The 21,421-nt window shown below is 47.1% G+C and overlaps 1 protein-coding gene across 1 annotated transcript; it reads right to left on the reverse strand.

Moving 5' to 3' along the window:
• Nucleotides 1-537: 537 nt before the first annotated feature.
• Nucleotides 538-12,372, reverse strand: LIN28A (lin-28 homolog A). The gene is made up of 4 exons (XM_067017058.1): nucleotides 12,342-12,372; nucleotides 11,693-11,877; nucleotides 1,492-1,676; nucleotides 538-754 (listed from the first exon to the last, which is right to left on the reverse strand). The coding sequence occupies exons 1-4, from the start codon at nucleotides 12,370-12,372 to the stop codon at nucleotides 538-540; spliced, it is 618 nt and encodes a 205-aa protein (XP_066873159.1).
• Between the last annotated feature and the right edge of the window lie 9,049 nt (nucleotides 12,373-21,421).

A 21,421-nucleotide genomic window follows, 5' to 3' on the forward strand; every position in this document is an offset into this window, starting at 1 on the left:
CCTTTTGCCTATCATCAAAACCCACTGCTTGGGACAGTTCTCTCAGCACTCTATCCCAGGAGGAGGTTGCGAGCAGACAAGATGTGGAAAAGCCTGCCTTACCCCTGAGATATTTCTTCCCACAGAATGTAGTGGCTTGTGGGTTGGGTCCATCAATCTGGTCTCATACTTAATCTTTTCACTCTGGCATGGGAAATATTATTCCATATCCTTCTTGAAGAGTAAAACAACTTCCCTATCCAGGCCACTTTCAAAAGCTGGAGATTCTGGGGGTGGAGACTCAGATAAAGCATGCAGGAAGGGTTACCCCCCAAAGCCCTCACATGCATTTGGATAGAGCATGATTGGAGTTTCTTTGCCTCACCCCTTCCCCCCACCAAGAGGGAAGAGGGGGTGACGCTTTGGTCCCCGGCCTGAGATATGTGGCAGTGCCAGCTGCTCCCTACCCACCCTGTCCCCACTTTCTCCACTCTGCCGATTGATGCCTGTTCCTCAAAACTTTCTGATCACAAACGGATAGCCCCCACCCACTGTGGCTCAATTCTGGGCCTCTGGGAGCACGGCAGGGCTATGGATCTCTTCTTCCTCCTCCCGAAAGTAGGCTGGCTTTCCCTGTGAGCTGGGAGCTTGCTGGGCCTTCAGTGGACACGAGGCTACCATATGGTTGATGCTCTGGCAGAAGTGGCACTTCTTGGGCTGGGGTGGCAGTTTGCATTCCTTGGCATGATGGTCTAGACCTCCACAGTTGTAGCACCTAGCACCAAGCAAGATGGTAAAGTTGAGAGAAAGGAGTGAGAAGAGACCACAAGCCTTCCTCTGAGAGAGGACCCCTGGGCTGTGGTTCAAGTTGTTACTATACCCACACTTCCCTTCCTAGAGACCAATTTCCCCACTTACAAAATGAGGAATATGACTAGATGACTCTGAGTCCTTTCCGGATATGTAATTGTCTAGATGATATCTTCAGATTCATGTCAATTTGAAAATACCAAGAACAGAAATCCTGGACCCCAATTGGGAACTACCATACCCTTAAAAAGAATACCTGTCATTCATTAAAAATATAGAAGAAATTAAAGGAGCCAGACTATGTGATCTGTTTGAGCACAGAACTAAGATGGAAGAAACCAGCCATTTGGAGACGTGGTGAAGAAGCAACAGGTACAGATACACCATCTTGTCCTGACCACATACACTTTCACATCCATGGTCTCTTTTAGTTCTAAAATAATCATGTGAGGTTAGTATTGTGATCCCCATTTAGCAATCGAGGCTAGAGCTAATAGAACGTAATTACTTGTCAAGTAGAAGAGCTAGGTCATGAAGTACCCTCCCCTCACATACTGCCCTCTCTTCACCTCCCACATCCAGGGGCCACAGGCTTCCTTTTACCTTTGGCAATCTGGTCCAAGAAAGGGGCAAAATTAGGAGAGTTTTCCTCATCCTCAGCATGTCTCTCCCAACCCAAACAAGCTGCCTTGCAATCCATACCTGTCTCCCTTTGATCTGCGTTTCTGCATGTTCTTCCCTTTGGGCCGCCTCTCACTCCCAATACAGAACACCCCACCAGGGCCAGTGACTCGGATAGATTCCAGGCCCTTGGCAGACTTCTTAAAGGTGAACTCTACGGCCTCACCCTCCTTCAGGCTCCGGAAGCCCTCCATGTGCAGCTTACTCTGGGGGAGGGAAGCACGGTAGATTTTAATGTTAGTCTCCATTATTACACCAAAACCAAAAAAAGCTGCATGCACATGTTCCTCTACGGTTGAAAGAACACTTCCATTTTATCAGTAAAGAAACTGACTCAAAGAGTCATCACAATTAAGAACAAAATATCTACATCACATTAGGAACAATCATTAGATAAACAGATGCCATAGCATTTTTTGCAGCTATTCGCAGAGTTCTAAGAAAAATAAAACAGAAGATAAATTCTTAAACATAGCATTTATAAGAAATCAACCAATGTAAAATATAAAGTAACAGGCCTGGGGCTTTCCTGGTGGCGAAGTGGTCAAGAATCCGCCTGCCAATGCAGGGGACACGGGTTCAATCCCTGGTCCGGGAAGATCCCACATGCCGCAGAGCAACTAAGCCCGTGCACAACTACTGAGCCTGTGCTCTAGAGCCGGTGAGTCACAACTACTGAGCCCACGTGCACAGAATCCGTGCTCCGCAACATGAGGAGCCACCGCAATGAGAAGCCCGCACACCGCGAGGAAGAGTAGCCCCGGCTCGCTGCAACTAGAGAAAAGCCCGCGTGCAGCAGTGAAGACCCAACACAGCCAAAATAAAATAAAATAAATAAATAAACATAAATAAAAAACAAATAAAGTAACAGGTCTATACACTTAAAAAATGTCAGTCATGAAAGACAAACCCCAGAGAAGTAAAGAAACTGAATAGGGGCTTCCCTGGTGGCGCAGTGGTTGAGAGTCCGCCTGCCGATGCAGGGGACATGGGTTCGTGCCCCGGTCTGGGAAGATCCCACATGCCACGGAGAGGCTGGGCCCGTGAGCCATGGCCGCTGGGCCTGCGCATCCGGAGCCTGTGCTCCGCAGCGGGAGAGGCCCGCGTACCGAGAAAAAAAAAAAAAAAAAAGAAACTGAATGCAACACACGACTCTGGATTGGATCTTAGAACAGGAAAAAATATTAGAACAACTGACAAAATTTGCATATGGAATGTAGATAAATGTTTCAATGTTAAGTTCCCTAATTTTGATCATTGTACTGAGATTAAGTAAGAGAATGGCCCTATTTTAGAAAAAACACACTGAAATATTTACAGATGCTTGATATCTGTCTATCTGTACAAAGAAAAAGAATAATAAAGCAAATGGGACAAAATACTAAGGACTGATAAATGTGGGTAAAGGTTACATGGGAGTTTTTAATACTATTTTGCAACCTTTTCCCAAGTTTGAAATTATATCAAAACAATGTTTCTGAAAGTTGAAGGGAAAAAAAGACAGTATGACCCAAGCAGACAGATCAGTGGATTAGAAGGGAAAGTCTACTGAGAGCCCCAAGATTAAGTGGAGAAATCAGCAGGTGAAGAAAACAATTACATAAATACTATTGAGAAAACAGTTATCCATTTGAAAATGAAGCCAGAAATCTACACTTTGCATCATATGTATGCAAAACATATTTCGGAAGAATTAAATATCTCAGTGTTAAGAGGAAAAAATTTTGAGACAGTTTTTTAAAAAATCAAGACAGATAACGAAACTGATAAAACTACAAAAAGCTACTGTAAGTCAGTAAGAAAAAAGAATCACAGAACAGAATATAAGCAGGTAATTTGCAGGAGGACTTAGCATGACACATATATTCAGTATCTCACGTGCTCATAAAAACAACAGAAAACAAAAATACCATGAAGCCATTAAAAAGAATGTAAAGTTGTAAAGTCCCTGTTTTGTTCACTGCTGCATTGACACCTAAATAATGCCTAGCACATTTTGGATGAATGAACAAGGAGGTAGGTAGGTTTTAATGATTTAACTTGGGAAGATGAGCAACTTGTTAAAGGAAAGGACTTCGAATAATGTGTGGAAAGATCTCACTAGAACACTGCATGTTTGAACCAAAAAAAAGGGAGTTATTCACACAGCTAGTTGAGTGCCAAAACCAGGGTCAGAAGAACCCAGGGTTTCCGATTTGAAGCTCAGTCCATTTCACCTTGCCACTTACTGCGTCAACAACACATTAGTGGAGTGAGAGCCTCTCCCAGACCCTGCCCAGAATAGGCTTTATTATAGATAGCTTCCAAAACATCCAAAGAGCGTTTTAAATGTCAACAAGGTGCAGTCCTCATTGAAAATGCGTTCAGAAGCAAAAGGGATCACCGTGCACCCAGTCCTGGCTTGAGGCATGTTACGCTGCTGGTGGTAGTGACGGGGCAGGGTGGATATTTCAAACTGGGACTTAGGTGAAACATGCTTTTTTGCCAGATGCGATCCCCAATTCCTCAGTCATTTACATTTTTGTTTTAATTTAGATGGTACTGCTTAAGACAAAACTTCCATTGAGGTAAATGGCTAAGAGCGTAGGCTCAGGTGCCAGACACCACCTGGTTCATGAAATGCTGTTTCTACCAATTTCCAGCATCATGTGTGACCTTGGTCAGTCACTCACCTCTGGGCCTCAGAGCCTTCAGAGAACAGGATAAAAACCTACCTTAGGGTTTTTGGTTTTGTTTTTGTTTTGTTGCACTGGGTCCTAGTTGTGGCAGGCGGGCTCCTCAGTTGTGGCCCGCCAGCATCCTAGTTGCAGCACCGCGGGGGCTCTCCAGTCGCAGCAGGCGGGCCCCCTTAGCTGCGGCTCCAGGGTTCCTTAGCTGTGGCATGCAAACTCTCAAGTTGCAGCATGCACGTGAGATCTAGTTCTGAGACCAGGGATCGAAGCTGGTCCCACTGCACTGGGAGCATGGAGTCCCATCCACTGCACCACCAGGGAAGTCCCTCCCTAAGATTTTAATGAAGATTACGTGGGCAGGGAAACATTAAGAATATATGCTCAATAAATATCAATGAAATATTCCAAAGGTTGGGGATACTTTCTTCTTATTCCCATAGGAACAGCCAGAATTGTGATGACTCCCCCCACCAATCTTGATGTGGAGCATTAAAGCAGAAAATAAAAACATTTCAGAAAGGTGAAATCTCTTTCCCCCTCCCTGTTGTAGAACAGCCACACTGAATTTGATGTTAAATCTGACTTGTCTCTTATTGAGCTGGGACAAGCCAGTGAGTCAGGAGGTGCTGGAGGAGCCAGACCAAGAGCATTCTTGACCCAGGCAAACCCAGCTTTTCCCATTTGCCTAGTGGGCTCTTAGGCTGGAACACTCCCAGTCCTCGCTGTGATTCAGCAGATAGATAAGTGACTAAGAGCCAGGGTTTAGAGTCTGACAGCCTGTCCCCTCTTTCTGTGCTACCCTACAAAATGGAGTAAATAATAATTTTACGGTGGTGCTGTGAGGGTTTATGCATGAAAAGTAGTTAACACATAGCCTGCCACACATAAATTCTGAGTGGCAATTATCATCAACCTCTTCAGACTGGATGAGGGCGGGGTAACAGTGAGAAAGAAGTGTCAAGAGACTGGGAATTTTAACTCTAGTTTTTATCACTAACTGGCAGTGGAAACTCAAAAACATCCCGCCTCTGAGCTCCAGTTTACTGAGAACACTCTCCTCCATCCACACCTCCTAGGCTTACTATGAGAATCAGAAAATAATATAAATGGGGACATATGAAATTGACCAGTCCTCTCAGCTCACCCCCTCCATCACTGGAGGTTTTGAGGTCTGCTTAAGACTTTAAAAGGGTGAAAAACAAAACCAAAAAACCACCAACCCTGCAGGCACCTCACCATAACCGGTCAAGATTTAGACTGGTGGTCTCCAGGGGTGGCTCCCGGGGGTGGGGGTGGGGGGCCTACCCCGCCCCTTTCTAAAACACATAGTTTGAATTCCTCTCTTATCAGGTAGGTAATCGGCGTGCAGCCCCACGGAGCCTGCCTCACAGGGCCTGCATCGGAAAGGAGCCTGAAATTCTTGCTATCACCCCACCCCACCCCCAGCCACACACAAAGCGGGGCCCGGGCCCCGCCCCTCTCTCCATCCCCTCCAAAAAGAAAAGACCTGGGGGGGAGGGGCAAGGCTTGAGCTCCCCCAATAGAGCCCAGCTCCGGGGAAACAAAGAGTTGACACTGGCTGGTTCTGGTGGTCAGATTCCTGGAGTTCCAGAGGCTGCAGATTCCCCCCTGACTCCCCCCCACCCCACATTCACCGCATTCATCAGTTCCTTCCTTCCTCTCCACATAGGGGTTATGGTCACGGTGAGAGAAAAGGATACAGAGACACCTTTCTTCCCCAGTCAAGCTTGCTGGTCTGCCAAAGTCACCGCCGCCAACAGCCATCTTTCCTTCTGACCTGCCCTCCCACCCTTCCAGGGCCCTCAGTCAAACCTTTTACTCAGGGACCTAATTAGGGTTATTTATTCAGATAAATTATATTAAAGGTGGGAGGGAGGCAGGCCTGCCATCTTCCTTTCCCAATTTGTTTGAGGTAGGAGGGTGGGCAGCCTATAGTGGGGAGAGGGGAAGATGGCATTTAATCAGACAGAGACGTTTCTCTTTTTTTGGATAGCAGGGAAGGACTTGGGCCAGTTACAGTACTTCGTCTTGCTCTCCTAATACCTCACCACTGCCTACTCTAAGCTTCCCCCACATCAAGTATTATGCCTTTATAACTTAGAGATAGAAGGGACCTTAGGGGTCACTCAGGGCACGTGGAGTAAAGACCTCACAGGAACCCAAGTTTCCCTCGACTTGCTCTATGAAGTTTGGATAAATAAGTTCTGGTTTCTATAATCATCTGTAAAAGCAGGGGATCAGACTTGATCAAAGCTTATGTTTCTGGCTTTTCTGCAATACCCAGGGCCATTCCAGCTCAAGACTACCTAGTGCATGTTTATACCCCCAGTTCTAGGCGCCTAGCAGTGCACAAACATTTGTAGAAGAAACTAAGTTCTCTACTATCTAAAATGACTAATATTTAATTTTATTACTAATATTTACTATAGGCTAAGCAGTGTTTTAAGCACTTTACATGTTGTAACGCATGTGACCCTCACACCAAGGCTGTGAGGTAGACCTTATCATGCCCTCTGTGTTACAGGTGAGGTCACAGAGCCAGATGGGTGAAGCACCTTGCCCAAATTTATAGTGTGAGAGCCCCGAGCTGATTGCAACTAGCCTGACTCTATATCCAGCACTATGCAATATAATGCAAGACGCACAGCCATTTAAAAACTTTCTAACAGCCACAGTGGAAAAGTAAAAAGCAGCAGGTGAAAGTAATTTTAATGACTTGGTCCCAAGGTGTGCTCGCAGTTCAACCCAAGTGTCATTCCTGAAGGTAGCGTTCAGTAGAAGCTAGGAAGCCAATGGGTTCTATTTAGAAGCGCTTTATTTTGATGATGTGTGTGTCAGGGAGGGTGGGGGAAAGAGATCCGTCCAGAACCAAAGGCTGCGAGCATACAGCCCCACACACATCACCTCTGCTCAGACACGCAGCCGGGGCCACCGGCTCCAGCCTGGAGCTCTCCACCAGATGGTGCTGCTCATCAGCCAGTCTGCACAAAGGCAGCCAGAGGGAGGCTGGAGCAGAGGGGAAGGAGCCGCGCAGTTCTCAACTCTGCACGCAAGCGTTCACCTGGATTGATCTTCCCAGCTCTTTAGGGTGGGCATCTTCTCCTCGGTCCTTAGGAAAATGGAGTCGCAAGGAGACTGAACTCTGATGAGGACCCAACCCAGGGTAGGTCCCCACCCCACCCCCCAACCACCTACCCATGGAGTGAAGAAAGGGTCCGGGAGTTTTAAACTAGTAACCCACTTGTTCTGCTCTGTTGACAAAAGCCATTTACTCTCCTTTCCAGTCTGAATTAAGTAACTCCAAGCTGCCTCTGTACTAAGTGCGTACTATTCTTGAAAGTTTTGAAAGTTTTCTCCTCCCCACCCCCACCTCCTTTGACCTCTCAGATTTAACACTGATAGTAATTGCTATTCTTGCCTGCAGGAAGAAAGGAGGGGTGATTTGCTTAGGGCTGTTTCTCAAAAAAAAAGCACCAGCAAATTCCAATAGGTAGTTTGATTAGGACTGTTCCAGAAACAACCTTGCCCTGGAGAAAAAAGTCACTGAAAACCACTTGTATGGCAAGCTTGTGGTGTCACCAAACACAAGCTTTGCTCATGATGGTGGCACAGCCTTTACTTGGGACACTGTCTAGAAAGCATGTCTCTCTTCAGAAAAAGAAGGACCCAAGAAGATCCCATAATGCTCAAACCAACTCATGTGCTTCTCTGCCAACTTCCTGAAAAAATCCACCTATTTTAAAAAGTTTCCTATTAAGATGGAAATGAAATAACTAATGAATGACCCATCTCAGGAGCTCAACTGCGATCCATTGACATTCACTCTACAAGCTTTCATGGTGTTTCTACTGAGTGCCAGGCCCTAGTCCAGAAAGAGACAGCAACTATCAATTAACATTCCCTCCCTACCTCCAGCCTTTTGTGTCTGGAGGAAGACTTCTGCTGACAAGGACCCCCAACTCTTAGTGTACTCCTGATTCCTCAGGGGACCCATATTCATTTCTTCATCCCACCAAGTGCATACTAGAAAACTAACCAGACTGCTAGTCTCTCTCTTCAAAGAGTTTACAGGTTAGAGGAGGGGTTAAGACAAGTACCTCAAAAAAATGAAACATAAGGTGGGTAATCAGAGGCACCAGTAAGGTTATAAACCAGGTGGGAAAGATCCCTTTACATTCTCCCTGCCCCCAAACCCAAGAGCCCTCCTCTAGGTTGGCCTGAGGTTGCTCTCACTACCCCCCACTCATCCTTTCCAGAGAAAGCAGGCCACGTGGCTTCAGCAGTTTCTCGGTATTGGAAATGTCTTCTCCTAACCCAAACTTGGTCCCTCAGTCAAATTTGGGCTCATCTTTTGCCTCCAAGCCTTGTAATACAGCATTTTAGCCAGAAAGCCACTTTAAACAGACTTGGTTTCCAAAGAGCTGTGGGGGAAAGCAGGGGACCTTTCCCTCATTTTCAAATTTCTACAAATCTAAGGGGTATGGGAGTTGAGCCACAGGAAAACACGAGGTAAGCCAAAACTCTTAAAATGGCCATAGAGAATTGAGAATTCTTGGTGAATCTCAGGAAACCAGGAGACAGTAGTTAGCTCTTTCTTGTTCCACCTTGCGATATATAACTGTTTTTCAACTGGGGGTGAGTTTGCCTCCCAGGGGGCATTTGGCAACGTCTGGAGACATGTTTGGTTGTCACAACTGAGGGATGCCTAGATTGAGAAACTATCTTGCTCAAAACACGTCAATAGTGCTGAGGTTGAGAAACTTTGATTTAAGGGCTGGCCACCTGCCATTATTATGATTCTTAAATTCCCCCAAATTCAGGGACAGGAAGCATAAGACCTGTGGCTGAGTAAAAGGGTTGTTACAGAAGTCTCTTTGCTTTATGGGTTTTATTTACTCATTTTTTTAAAAAGCTAAAGGCAGGTTTTCTTTCCCACTCATCCACCCCTGTGGGGCACTGCGTGTCTGACAGTAAGTGTAAGAATAGTGGACAGTGTGTTGGAAACCAAATAGGCCCAACCTTGGAAGGGAAAAGAAAATGTTTAATTGCTCCCCCCTCCTCTTTCCTTAGGAAAGGGGCTCCCTGACCCCCTCCCTTAGCAGATGTTATTTTAGGACAATTATCCTGCTCACCACCCACCACCAGCAGCCAAAGGAGAGGTTTTCTTGTTAAAGACAAATGTCTTACTCTCTCCACTTTGGGAACATTCCCCTCCCCAGGAGGATTTTTAAGGATTGTCCTGCACCTACCTAATTCCTCTATATTAGATCTCCAGGGAGAGATTTCAAATTTCTCAAGTGCAGGACTGGAGTCACTAGTCTAATTGCTACGGTAGGGTTTGAGGATCAACCTACGCCCCAGCAGTGCACAGTCAAAAGACAGCTACCAGGTAAGGCTCAGGGAATTTCCACCACTGTCCTCTGTGACTGTTAGTAGGGGGTGTTAGGGAGACAAATTCTTGATTCCTTATCCCAGCTCAACTCCTCCTGATAACTTATTCAACTGTGGAACGTCCCTGGCCATTCCAAGACCCCAAAGTCCAGTTATCTCCCAGCAAACCCATCTGAAATAACGTGGTGTGGGCTCCACTCCCCAAACCAGAAGGTCCCTGCTTTCCTTTATGCCCTCCAATATTTCCCAACTGCTTTCGATCCTAAGGGTAAGTGGACTGAGGCACAGATCCATTTGCTCAGGAAAACCTTCCTTGGGAGTTGGATATCACCAAAGAACCTCAGAGGGGCTACATTCTCCTCAGTCCTTCCCTATTCAACAGCCTTTGGAAGGGAGGCAAGAAAACGCCGGGTTTGACTCTTTTATTCCAAGCCTTCCAAAGTTGGGGAAGCTGTCCAGTCACCTCCAGACCAGGAGAGATTTTAATCTCTTTGTGATCAGATAAATGGGAGAGTGGGGGAGCTGGCCACCCCGCTGAGGAGGGCCATTCAAAGCTGGTTCCTGTAATAAAGTGATTTAATAGATCTAAAGAGGCCAATTCCCTTCTTTCTCCCACAATTACTTCCTGTGGGTTATCATTCACATATGTAAATGAGACAGGGAAGGGGGCAAAGCCACCAGCCAGAATTAGTTGTCTGATGGGGAGGGGTTAAAGTTGGGGGTGGAGGAACTGGGTGAAGCAAGGGAGTAGCCAAGCATTCTGCTGCCGACCCTTCTGGAAAGATGTTCTAGTAGCCCAGTGACCCCAACATTAACTGGTGGACCCCCGACTCCCCATATCCTCTATCTCCCCTGTTCCCTCCATTCTGTGTCCTCGCTGAGGGCCACGCTCAGAGACTTCCCTGCTGCCTCCAACTACTCCACCCAGCATCTCCACCCCTCCCCCTCCAGAATACCATCCCTCAGGCTCCAACCCTTAATCCCCACATCCTCCTTTCCCCTCCCCCACTGCTCCTAAAGCCAACCTCTCCGAAGTAACCCCTCCATGCCCGGCCTGGGTGTCAACCTACTGTGCCTGGGATTAGCAATTTCTTCTCAGGTACAGCCCCAAATCTCCAAAGGTGGAGCAAACACAGGCAGCAACTCCCTTTACGTAGCTGTTATGTGTGGCTTGTGCCCAGGACCACAGAAATGCTTCTAAGATACTCAGGAAGGGGTGGCCAGGGAGGAGGGAAACCTGAAGTCTCTGGTTCCTTGTTTGAGGCTGGGAATGTTAGGACAGCAATCAGTGGCTGTCTGGGGCCATAAATGCCAAGCTGAGGAGAATAGGTCCAGAGGCTAGCCTCCCTCCACCCTCTGCCCTGCGACACTGAATTTCACCCCCACTGTGCTGCCTTGCTTTAACTGAGAACTTGGGGTTGCAACCTAACTCCCTCCGAGCCTGGCCCAGGAAGCTAAGGCCTGGGCTCCTTGAGTTTTCTTTCTTGATAGGAAATGAACAGTAAAAGCCCAGCTAGTGAACCGTGTGCCTGAGCCTGTGTTCTTGAGGAACTTTCAAGCCCCCAGAGAGATCCTTCAAGGATCTGCCAAACCCACCCAGGCCCCAGAGCTTGAGTTTTGGGTGACCACCTGGGTGAGGAGACCCCGATGACTTCTCAGCTTTACCCCGTTGGGTCCCGAAGTGGTTTCCCTCCCTCTCTCCAGGCCGGGAGCTCCATTCACACCATAGTGAAAGGCGCGGGCGCTCAGGGCTCTGCTCTGACCGGGCATGTGCTTCCCTGGCCAGCCTGCTCGCCCTCCCCCCACTGGCAAGCACAATACAACCTTAGTTCTGCCACATGGGGTCATCTCCCTGCCCCCTGCCCCCTGCCCCCTGCCCAGGGTAAAGAGGTAACAGACACGTGGTAAACCAGAGGGCTTCCCGGAGGGGGGTAGGGGTGCTGATACTCGGCTCTGCCCCCAGCTCTCGTCCCGCTGGAGTTAAAGGGGACTCAGAACTGGGGTGCCACGGCAAAGATGGGAGCGCACAATGAGGGCCCTTGATCTCCCTCAACCCAACAGCCGAGGCCGTCCGCCCACCCTGGGATCCGCGCGCCAACGTCCCCTTCCCGCGGCAAAGTTACCGGGATCGGTCTCACCTGGTGCACAAAGACATCCACCGGGGGGTCGAGTGCGACCCCGGCGCGGGCAGTCATGGACAGGAAGCCGAATCCCATGCGCACGTTGAACCACTTACAGATGCCGGCTCCATGCAGCAGCTGCGGCTCCTCGGCCGCCCGGGCCGCGTCCTCCTGCGCCTCCTCCGGCGCCTTGGCGCCGCCACCTGGAGATTGGGAGGGCGCTCAGCTGGGGGGCCACGGAATTGGAGGACCCCACCAGAGACCCGGCAAGGAGACCCGAGTGTGCAGCCCGCGGGTGGACACCCAGGGCGCTGCGGCTACCAAGCTGCCGGCGAGAAAATACCTGTCCCGGCTGCCTCCCGCGCTCCCCAAGCTTAAACTGAGGCCAGTGGTGCCCCGAAAGTTTTGCTCATCTTCCCACAACACGTTGCCCGGGGACAGACGGCCAGACAGGCCCCTCCTCTTCTCTCCCCCCGCCCCCGTAGCTTCAGCTTGCACGCCACGGGGACACCAGGGTTCCTTGCTCCAGAGATCGCCCCCTGAAACAGGAGGCCACAGACTTGGGGTCCTTCGGCTAGCCTGGGGGACACTTCCCCCACCTCCCTTTTATGTGGCTTCTGGGCGCCCCTGCAGCCTAAGTTGTCCCCAATAAGTCCCGAGGTCGAACCTGCAAACTGCTGGTTTGACACAGAGCCCATGGTAGTCGGCTGAGCCCGCGGCCCCGGGCCCCAGGTCGGCCGGCTGCTGGCCCCAGAGAAGTCCGGAGGCAAAGGGGTGGCTCGGAGAAGAGGCTGCTACATCTTCCCCAGCACAATAGCGGTGGGAGGGCCCACGGCTTTTCAAAGGCTCCCAAATTCTAAAAGACAATGACCCAACCCCCCGCGGGCAGCCCCCCTCCCCTCCCCTCCCTCTTCTCTCCCCTCCCTTTCCCTCCGGCTCCAGCTCCGGCCCCCACCCCCCACCCCCGCCCCATCGGTCTCTGACACCTCTGGGGTGTCCCTTCTCAGAACCTTGAGGTTTGACACCCCCCCCGCCCACCCCCACATCTGGAGATTGGGGCCGTCAGCCCTAGAAGTGTTGAGTGCCCGAGAATTGGGGATCCTGCACTTTAAGGACTCAGTGGGGGTCCCCAAAGCAGCATACAGGTGGGGGGCCTGTGTGGGGGGGTAGTTTTAAAGCCACGTGACTGCTCCCACACACACTCACACACCACCCCCACCCCCCTTGCAGATAATTATACATTCCAGAGAGTTGGGGGAGGGAGGTGTGAGCCTGGCAGCGCTGGCCAATCAGAGACACAAACCACCTGTCAAGGGAGAAATGGATGAGCCCTCCCCCTCCCCCAGCCCTTGAGCGCCCCTCCCCCTCCCTTCCCCTTCAGGTCTCAGAGCTGACCCGGCAGCTCAGCGCTGACCCGCTCTCACCCCCACCCCCGTGTGCTTAGATAGACCTGGAGTTCAGGACACTAGGAAGCCTAGGATGGGGAAGCAGGGGGGAGGTTGGAGACCCAACAGGGCTGATCTCCACTCCTGACCTAGGTACAGCCTCTCAAAGTCTGTCTCTGACTAACTGAATGTCTCTGCCTCCCTGCGTTTCCGACTGAGTTTTTCTGAATCTCTCAAAGCGCTCCTAAATTGATTCTGTGTAAAGAATCCTTCCTTGTTTCCTGTGTCTAAAAGTGACCCCACGTGGAGTTCCCTGAGAGAACAGGAGGAACCCAAAGAGGCTTGAAGGGTGTTCCTCTCTCCAGCAGCTGCCCTCATCCTGCCCCTATTCCCATCCCATCCCTATCCGTTGCTGGGATCCCGACGCTCTCAGGTTCCCAGACCCTCCTCGTTTGAGCCCCATCCTGAAGTGCGCTCTCTTCCCCATCGTGAGGTTGGTGGAGGAACTGGAGTAGGGGCTCTCCTCATTTGAAGTGTTAGCCTCCCCTTCTAGAAGATAAAGAGGGTTGGCCAGGGGGGTGGCTAGTGCCCTGGTCGGAGATGGACAATGGCCCGGGGCTCAGTGCACGGCCCAGGCCCTGCCCCTTCACTTCCGGTGCTCAGTTCAAACTGGACAATGCCAGCTCCGGCCAGTTCCCCTCCCCCACTGCTACAACCCATTTAAAGGGACAGAGCCTGCTTTCGGGGGCACCCGCTCGCTCGGAATTCAGTCGTCTCCACTAAGTGTGCAGGAAGCTCTCGTGCTTCTCACCCTGTGCCCGCGCGCGCGCACGTGTGTGTGGGTGTGTGCGCGCGCGCGCGCACGTGTATACTTGAGAAACAGAGAACGGAGATGAGTGGGGGTAGGGAACGGGAAGATGGGGAGGAGAGCAAGGGGCTGCGAAGATATTATTTCTCTCTTTCCTGCCCGGAGTGCTCTCCAAAAGACTAAAACTTCAGTATGAGATGGGGGATAGGACTTTGGGATAAAAAGGACAACAGTGGCCCTTTGCTACTCAGCCTAAAAAAATACAAATCATTAAAAAATATCATTAACAATGCCACACTCTCATCGGAGGACCCTGATTTAGATCTTCCAAGAGTTGTGCGAGTACATCAGCCAAAGCCATTTTATATATATATAATACTCACCCAAGTCTTATCTCCTCCCGTTACTAGCCCCCTTAATATATACTCACTCTCTGTACCCCTGTTCCTAAGATTCAGGAGCAGGTGACTGAGGTCTCGCTGAAGAAAAGAGGGAATAAGGGAATTTAGCGCTCTGCTTTCCCTTGGTCTGCTCTCAAGTCAGACTTGTTCCCGGCAGGCTCGACCAGCTTCTCTGTCCAGGGTCCTGAAGGCGCCGGAGCTCTGTCCACGGTACTGAATAGAGACCCGCTCTCCTGGCTCCCAGCTCCCAGCTTTGAGACTGCCTTCTTGAGTTCTCACCTCCAAGTCCCTCCCAGAAAACCTGGTTCTTCTCAACTCCCCAGTGACCCTGACACATTTGAGACGAAGGAACAGACTTTTCTGAACGCTAAAGAGAGGGCATTTCCAGACGTACATGATTTTGTGAGAGTAGTGCAAGTATCTCAAGCTCCCCTTCAGAAAAATGGGTGTAACTATGCAAGTAGCCATAGAGAGTGAGGAAAGAGAAAATAATATTTTTGATTCAAATAAAATGAGACTAGAAGAGAGACTAATTTTTTTTTCAAATTATTTCTCTAATTATTAGCACTTTTCATGGGAACACAGACGTTGGAATCAGATTGTCTATGTTTGAATATCTATTTATAGCTCTGACACCTGGGGCAACTTCTTTATCTTTTTTATGCCTCAGTTTCCTCCTCTGCTCAATGGGGATAATGAGGATTTAACTCTCAGAGTTATTATAAGGATAAAGTTAGATCATCTAAGTAAACCTTTTAAAATTGTGTCTGACATATAGTTAGTTCTTAACAATGAAAATTATTACTATTATTATAGCTACTGTGCACCTGCTTCTGTGATCTAGAACTTGCTGGACCATTTGCTCCTTGAGGATTTGGACCATTCATGTGTTATTTCTTTCTGCATCTTCTCTCACATCCTTACCAGTATTTAACACAGTGGCTGGCCCACAGAAGACACCCAAGAAGAGTTTCCTGAATAGGTTTTAAAAAATTTTTTATTGAAGTATAGTTGAATTACAATGTTGTGTTAATTACTGCTGTACAGCAAAGTGACTCAGTTATACATATATTCCTTTTCATATTCTTTTCCATTATGGTTTATCACAGGATATTGAATATAGTTCCCTGTTCTATACAGTAGGACCTTGTTGTTTATGCATTCTATATATACCAGTCTGAATAGGTTTTGATTGAAATAATGAATGTTGTTACAACAGTCATAATACTTATTCTTCTAGGCTGCCTCTCTCCAGTCTAAGCAATACAAACCCAGGAAGGCTAAGGACCCCATAAAGTTGCACATGTGGAGGCAGAGGATGATTTAGGAAGGGACACATGGCTCCCAACATAACTGATTCCTCATCCGCATTGGGTTGTTTCCATGTGGGAGATGGAGGCTACTGACTAAACTTTCTCCCTTTCTTGGGTCCCCATCTCAGTGAAAACTTATTAGGTAGCTACTATGATCCAGTCATTATGCTAGCTCACACATTTGGTGGAGGAATCAGGTACATAATATGCACTAAGTATGGGCTTCCCTGGTGGGGCAGTGGTTGAGAATCCGCCTGCCGATGCAGGAGACACGGGTTCGTGCCCTGGTCCGGGAAGATCCCACATGCCGCGGAGCAACTAAGCCCATGAGCCATGGCCGCTGAGCCTGTGCGTCCGGAGCCTGTGCTCCGCAATGGGAGAGGCCACAACAGTGAGAGGCCCGCATACCGCAAAAAAAAAAAAAAAAAAAAAAAAAGCACTAAGTAGTATAATAACCAAAAATGTACCCCCAAAAGTAAGGAAGAAACATTTCCTGCCATCCAAGAAGTTACAGTCTAGTTAGGGGGACAAGACATGATATAGCTAAGTATTGTAAATTTCTTGTGTATTGGTTTCTGGGAATAATATTATCTAGATAAAGGGAAGAAAAGGGAGCTCTTTAGAAAAGGCAAAGTTGTCTAGTATCAACACAAAGAACATCTCCCCTTTATAGTACTTTGCTAAGTTTCTCTTGTGTAGGCTCATATCTCCATAAAAGGAAGAGTTGAAGGAGGTCTTAGTAATAATAATAATTCATCAACATTATAATATATATATATATTTATTGAGCACTTCCTCTGTGGCAGGCATTGTTCTAAGTGTTGAGAGTAAACAATGCAAACAAAAATCCCACCTTTGTGGAGCTTATATTCTGATAGGTAGTAATAATAACAGCTATTATTTATCAAGAATACAGGCACTTTTCTTATCTCATTCAAGCCTGTCAATAACTCTAAGAAATAGGTATTAATGTTTCTACCTTACAGGGGAGGAAACAAGCCTAATGAATCAATACAGCTTGGCTAATGTAACTCAGCTAATACATGGCAGAGACATATTTGAACCCATATGTTTGACTCCAAAGCTCACATTCTTTCCACAGTCCCAGTATGTTGTTATCATGACTGGTACTGTCCCCATTTTACCAATGAGGAAAAAGATATATGCAAACAAAATGGCTGTGAGGGGAGACTATATGTTCTATATAATTAGTAAATAGGACCCAAGCTTGTGATTTCTCTTCCCTGGGCCAGAGCTCTAGTCTGCCATTTCTACTGATCACCCTCCCACAAACTCCTTGACTTTCTAAATCAAAGAGCTGAGAAGAGCCCAAACAGCTCGCCTTTGGGGCAATCATCCACATCCAGCTTACATTTCTGAAGTGTTTTGAGAACCCTGTGGTGAGGTCCAGAGTGGTTGCTTGGAATTAAAGCCTTGACCATATGCTAATATGAGTGATGGTGTGCATTTGAAAAAAGTATTTTCCGCAATGTGTCCCTCGGGATACTAGTTCCATGGTATCATTAATACATCTTACCATTTTAAAAAAGTCCCTATAGTGAAATCATTTGGAAAATGGTATGTTAAGTAGGTTTCTTATACAGGACTTTGTAAAGCCTTTAGTATGGTAACATGCTCTGTGATTCCTGAGGAAGGGAATACGATGTGTGCAGTGTTTCCATTCATTCATCGGTTCATTCACTAAGTCATCTAACGAATATTTATTGAGCATCTATTATGAGTCAGGTGGCACTGTTTGCAACACTGAGGATACATCAGTAAACAAAACAGATGAAGTTCCTGCCCTCATAGAGCTTACATTCTAGAGGAGAGGGACAGATAATAAACAAATAATTAAGCAAAATGTATAATATATATAGCTCCAGCCTGTTAATTTGTCCTGTGACCTCAAGAAAGACACCTAGGTTTATGCTTTAAGGGTAAAATGAGGGAGTTGGGTTAGCTCTTAGACAAATGTTTCTTCCGTTTCTGACATTCTAAAGTGATATGATGTGTGTGTGTGTGTGTGTGTGTGTGTGAGAGAGAGAGAGAGAGAGAGAGAGAGAGAAAGAGAGGGAGAGACAGAGAGACTCCATTCTTAACTGCTCTGAGAAACAATCTGTTTTCACCCCATGCTGTCATCTTCATCCCTCCCCAAGGACCAGGGCTTCCTACATCCAGCAGGATTGTGCACCTCTCACCTCTTAGGCCTGTTGAATTGGCAGAAGGAGGATGAGCCAAGGGAGTCCCCTTCCTTCTTTCAGTCCTGCTCCCCATGTGGGCCTTGCTTCACAGAGCAAGACGCCAGGCACTTGCTTTCACCAATAATGGCTTCATTACTTTGAAAGGAGACTAGAGTGACCTCAGTGAAATAGACTTCCTGACCCCAGCTGACCTCTGACCCTCACCCTGACAGCCTCTAAATCTTTTCCTTCTGACATATCCCCCACAAAGTACAAGCAAGAGGAGGAAATGATGAGCCTGCTATAGCCCACTGTCCAGAGACTGTAACTCACCAGGTGTCCTCTTGCAGTGGAACTTGCCAAGCCAAACTGTAATTTCCCTCATGGCTGCTGATCTTTTCAATGTTCCTCACTGTGACCCTACTCTGGCCTGTGAGTCACAACTCATCCAGCTGTCTTTCACCTGGTGTCCACTTGTATGTGTCCAATGATTGTCATGTACCATGGAGGCAAAAGGCAGGGTATCTCACCAAATGCTGTCATTTCCCCAAAACGACTTTAGCCTAGTCCTTAACTTATTCTTCCCTGATGCTGCAGTTACTGTTGGAGAGCTGATTATATACCAGGTATGAGCTGAATGCTTTGTGTATATTGTCTCTTTCTGTCCTCAACCATCCTACTATGATCCCATTTTACTGGAGAGGGAACTGAGACTCAGTGGAGTTAAGTGACTCACAAGTCACAAAGGGAGCATCCCAGATCTAGCTCACTACAATATTCTTCCTCTTCTTTTTTTTTTTTTAGCAGTTAAAGTAATTAATGCATGTGGTTAAAAAATCAATTGGTATTGAAAGAATTATAATGAAAAACAGCAGTACACTGACTACCCTACCCCCTCCACTCCCACAAGTCATTTCTTCTGGAGGATATTTCCATGTCTCTAAATAATATGCATGTACCTCTGTTCCTTGATTTATCAATTTTAGATATTATCTATTGATTTCCTGTTATGGTGGATGAGGACTTACCTTGTGTACAGGGCCTACCTCTCCTTTCCTCTTCTTCCCAGTACAGTTTTCAACTAGATTGATGACCTGTGTTTACATTGTCATGATTATGGAAATGTTCACTGCATTGCCAAGTAGTATACTAGGACAACGTTTCTTTTCTTATACTCTGTTTTATTTTCCTGGACTCTCTATCCTCCTCTCTCTCTCCACAATATTTGTCACTGAAATATCCTCAACTGTTCTATTAGAAGAGGCTTATAAGTTAGCATCTTCAGACTTTATCTTCTCCCAACCTATTTTGTAAATGTGGAAACAAGACCTAAAATCCAAGTGACTTGTTCAAGTTCCATAGCTAGCTAATAATAAGAACTAGAAACTCAGGTTTCCTAGTAGTCCCTTTTCAGTCAGGGAATGGGGCTTCAAGTTCAGGATTGGTTTCTGTACCTTGGTTTCCCTGTCTGTTTAGTGGGGAGAAAACTAGTGGAAAGGACATGTAAAAGATATACTGGGTTGGCCAAAAAGTTTGTTCGGAAAACCCGAGTGAACTTTTTGGCCAGCCCAATATATCCCATCAGATTGTGGCTGGGACATATAATAGAGATATATGTAATGCACTGTGGAAACAAGGAAAGCTGACTCATTTTATATGTTATGGAAGGCTTCCCGGGGGAGGTGGCATTGCACTGGACCTTGCATAGGAGCTTGAAAGCCAGGGGAGAGCAGAGCATTACAGAGAAAAGGAACAGCAGAAATGAAAACAAGAAGGCTTGAAAGTGAACAGCCACAGAGTTTGGTTCCCACGTTAGCAAGTCCTCCATGTCCCTGTGAAGACATCCAGAGAGACCTGTACTCCCTTCATTCAATCTTCAATCACACATTCATTCAACATTTTGTCGATACTAGAGAGAATTGTACGGTTAGAAAGTTCTGGTTCTAGTCCTAGCTCTATCACTAACTCACTGTGCGACCTTGAGCAAATCTCTTCTTCTCTGGGCCTCAGTTTCTCCATCTATTAAATGGGAGTACAGATTTATGATTTCTAAGGCCTTGTCGTACTTGCTGCATGTGTGATAATTACAGAGCAAGAATAGGACAAAAGGTGTCGAGGTATCTTTGACTCCCCTCCATTAGCGGAAGGAAGGAAATAACATCTGTTAACTTCTGCTGTGTGCCGAGCATAGCCCCCTCCAACCACCCTATGAGGGAGATGCTCGCTTAACAGAAGAGAAAACTGAAGCTCTGACTGAATAACTTCCTCAAATTCTCCCAGCAAGTAACAACAACAAAATAAGAGCTAAAGTGTTTGAGTGTTTACCACATGCCAGACACTATGTCAAGACCCTACATTAGCTCATGTAATTCCCCAACAACCTCCATTTTTAAAAAAATTTATTGAAGTGTAGTTGATTTACAATGTTGTGTTAATTTCTGCTGTTATTGTGAAGTGATTCAGTTATACATATATATATTCTTTTTCATATTCTTTTCCATTATGGTTTATCACAGGATATTGAATATAGTTCCCTGTGCTATACAGTAGGACCTTGTTTATACGTCTTATAGATAATAGTGATAATAGTCTTCATCTTCTAATCCCAAACTCCCAATCCTTCCCTCCCCCATGCCCCACTCCCCCTTGGCAACCACAAATCTGTTCTCTATGTCTGTGAGTCTGTTTCTGTTTCATAGATATGTTTATTTGTATCGTATTTTTATATTTCACATATAAGTGATATCATATGGTGTTTGTCTTTCTCTTTCTGACTATCTTAATTTTCAAATGGAGTAACAGGAAGTGTCTGATGCTGTAGGCTATGCTCCTAATTACTAAGCCACACTTCATCTCAGTGATGACATCTGAGACAGCGCCAAACTCCATATAAGCTACTCTGGAGTCAAAGCCTCCAGATAACAGGGGACCACCTCTTCCCTTTCCTCACCACTGGGCTCCTGTGGTTTGGCCATGGTGGAAGAAGGGCGAGAGAAGGACAGACGCATGAAAGCTGTCCCTTCTTTCCTCCAGCCTCTCGTGAATGCAAACTGCACTTTGAGGTTTTTGCGAAGAGATGCCCCCACTGCTGTTCTGTTAAAGGATGGGGTGTGGGACAAAGAGAAAGGACACCCAGGATCCTTGAGTCCATGTCTCTCAGAGCCAAAAGTGACCTTACCGATCGGCTGACTCCCTGCCAGATTCCAAGCTTGATATCAACCATTTTCTAGACTCAGCTTACAAACCTCCAGCAACAGAGAGCTCACTGCTTTTGGAAGCCTTCTCCATCCCCTGATAGTTAGGACTCTTAGAAAGTTCTTTCTTCCATTGAATTGAAGCTGATGTCGATAGCCTTTACCCCCTGGGGTCTTTAGAACAAGTCCCCCTCCCTCTTGGGCCGACTCTGGGGTCAAGCTTTCTGTTCAAACCCCAGTCCCACCCCTCCCCGGTTGTGTGACCTTGGACAAATTTGCTGGAGGCTCAATGCCTCAATTTTGGTTAATTTCCCACTGTTCCTGTGGAAGTTAGCCTAAAGCCAGATTTACCTAGCTTGATCCTCAGTGATCCATAGCTCCTTTCCATTGTCTGTGCATTACTTTGCACAATGCTTTTCCAACCACAAAGTGTTTTCCCATGCATTATCTCACCAGACCCTGG

This window comes from Kogia breviceps, chromosome 1, assembly GCF_026419965.1.
Source record: "Kogia breviceps isolate mKogBre1 chromosome 1, mKogBre1 haplotype 1, whole genome shotgun sequence".
NCBI lineage: Eukaryota > Metazoa > Chordata > Mammalia > Artiodactyla > Physeteridae > Kogia > Kogia breviceps.

Bases quoted from the DNA above. Each gene is read 5' to 3' on its own strand.
- LIN28A (XM_067017058.1), bottom strand. From the start codon at position 12,372: ATGGGCTCTGTGTCAAACCAGCAGTTTGCAG. The intron at 1,677-11,692 runs GTGAGACCGATC...TCCCTCCCCCAG, and splicing joins TGGATGTCTTTGTGCACCAG to AGTAAGCTGCACATGGAGGG. The intron at 755-1,491 runs GTATGGATTGCA...GCTTGGTGCTAG, and splicing joins CGCAGATCAAAGGGAGACAG to GTGCTACAACTGTGGAGGTC.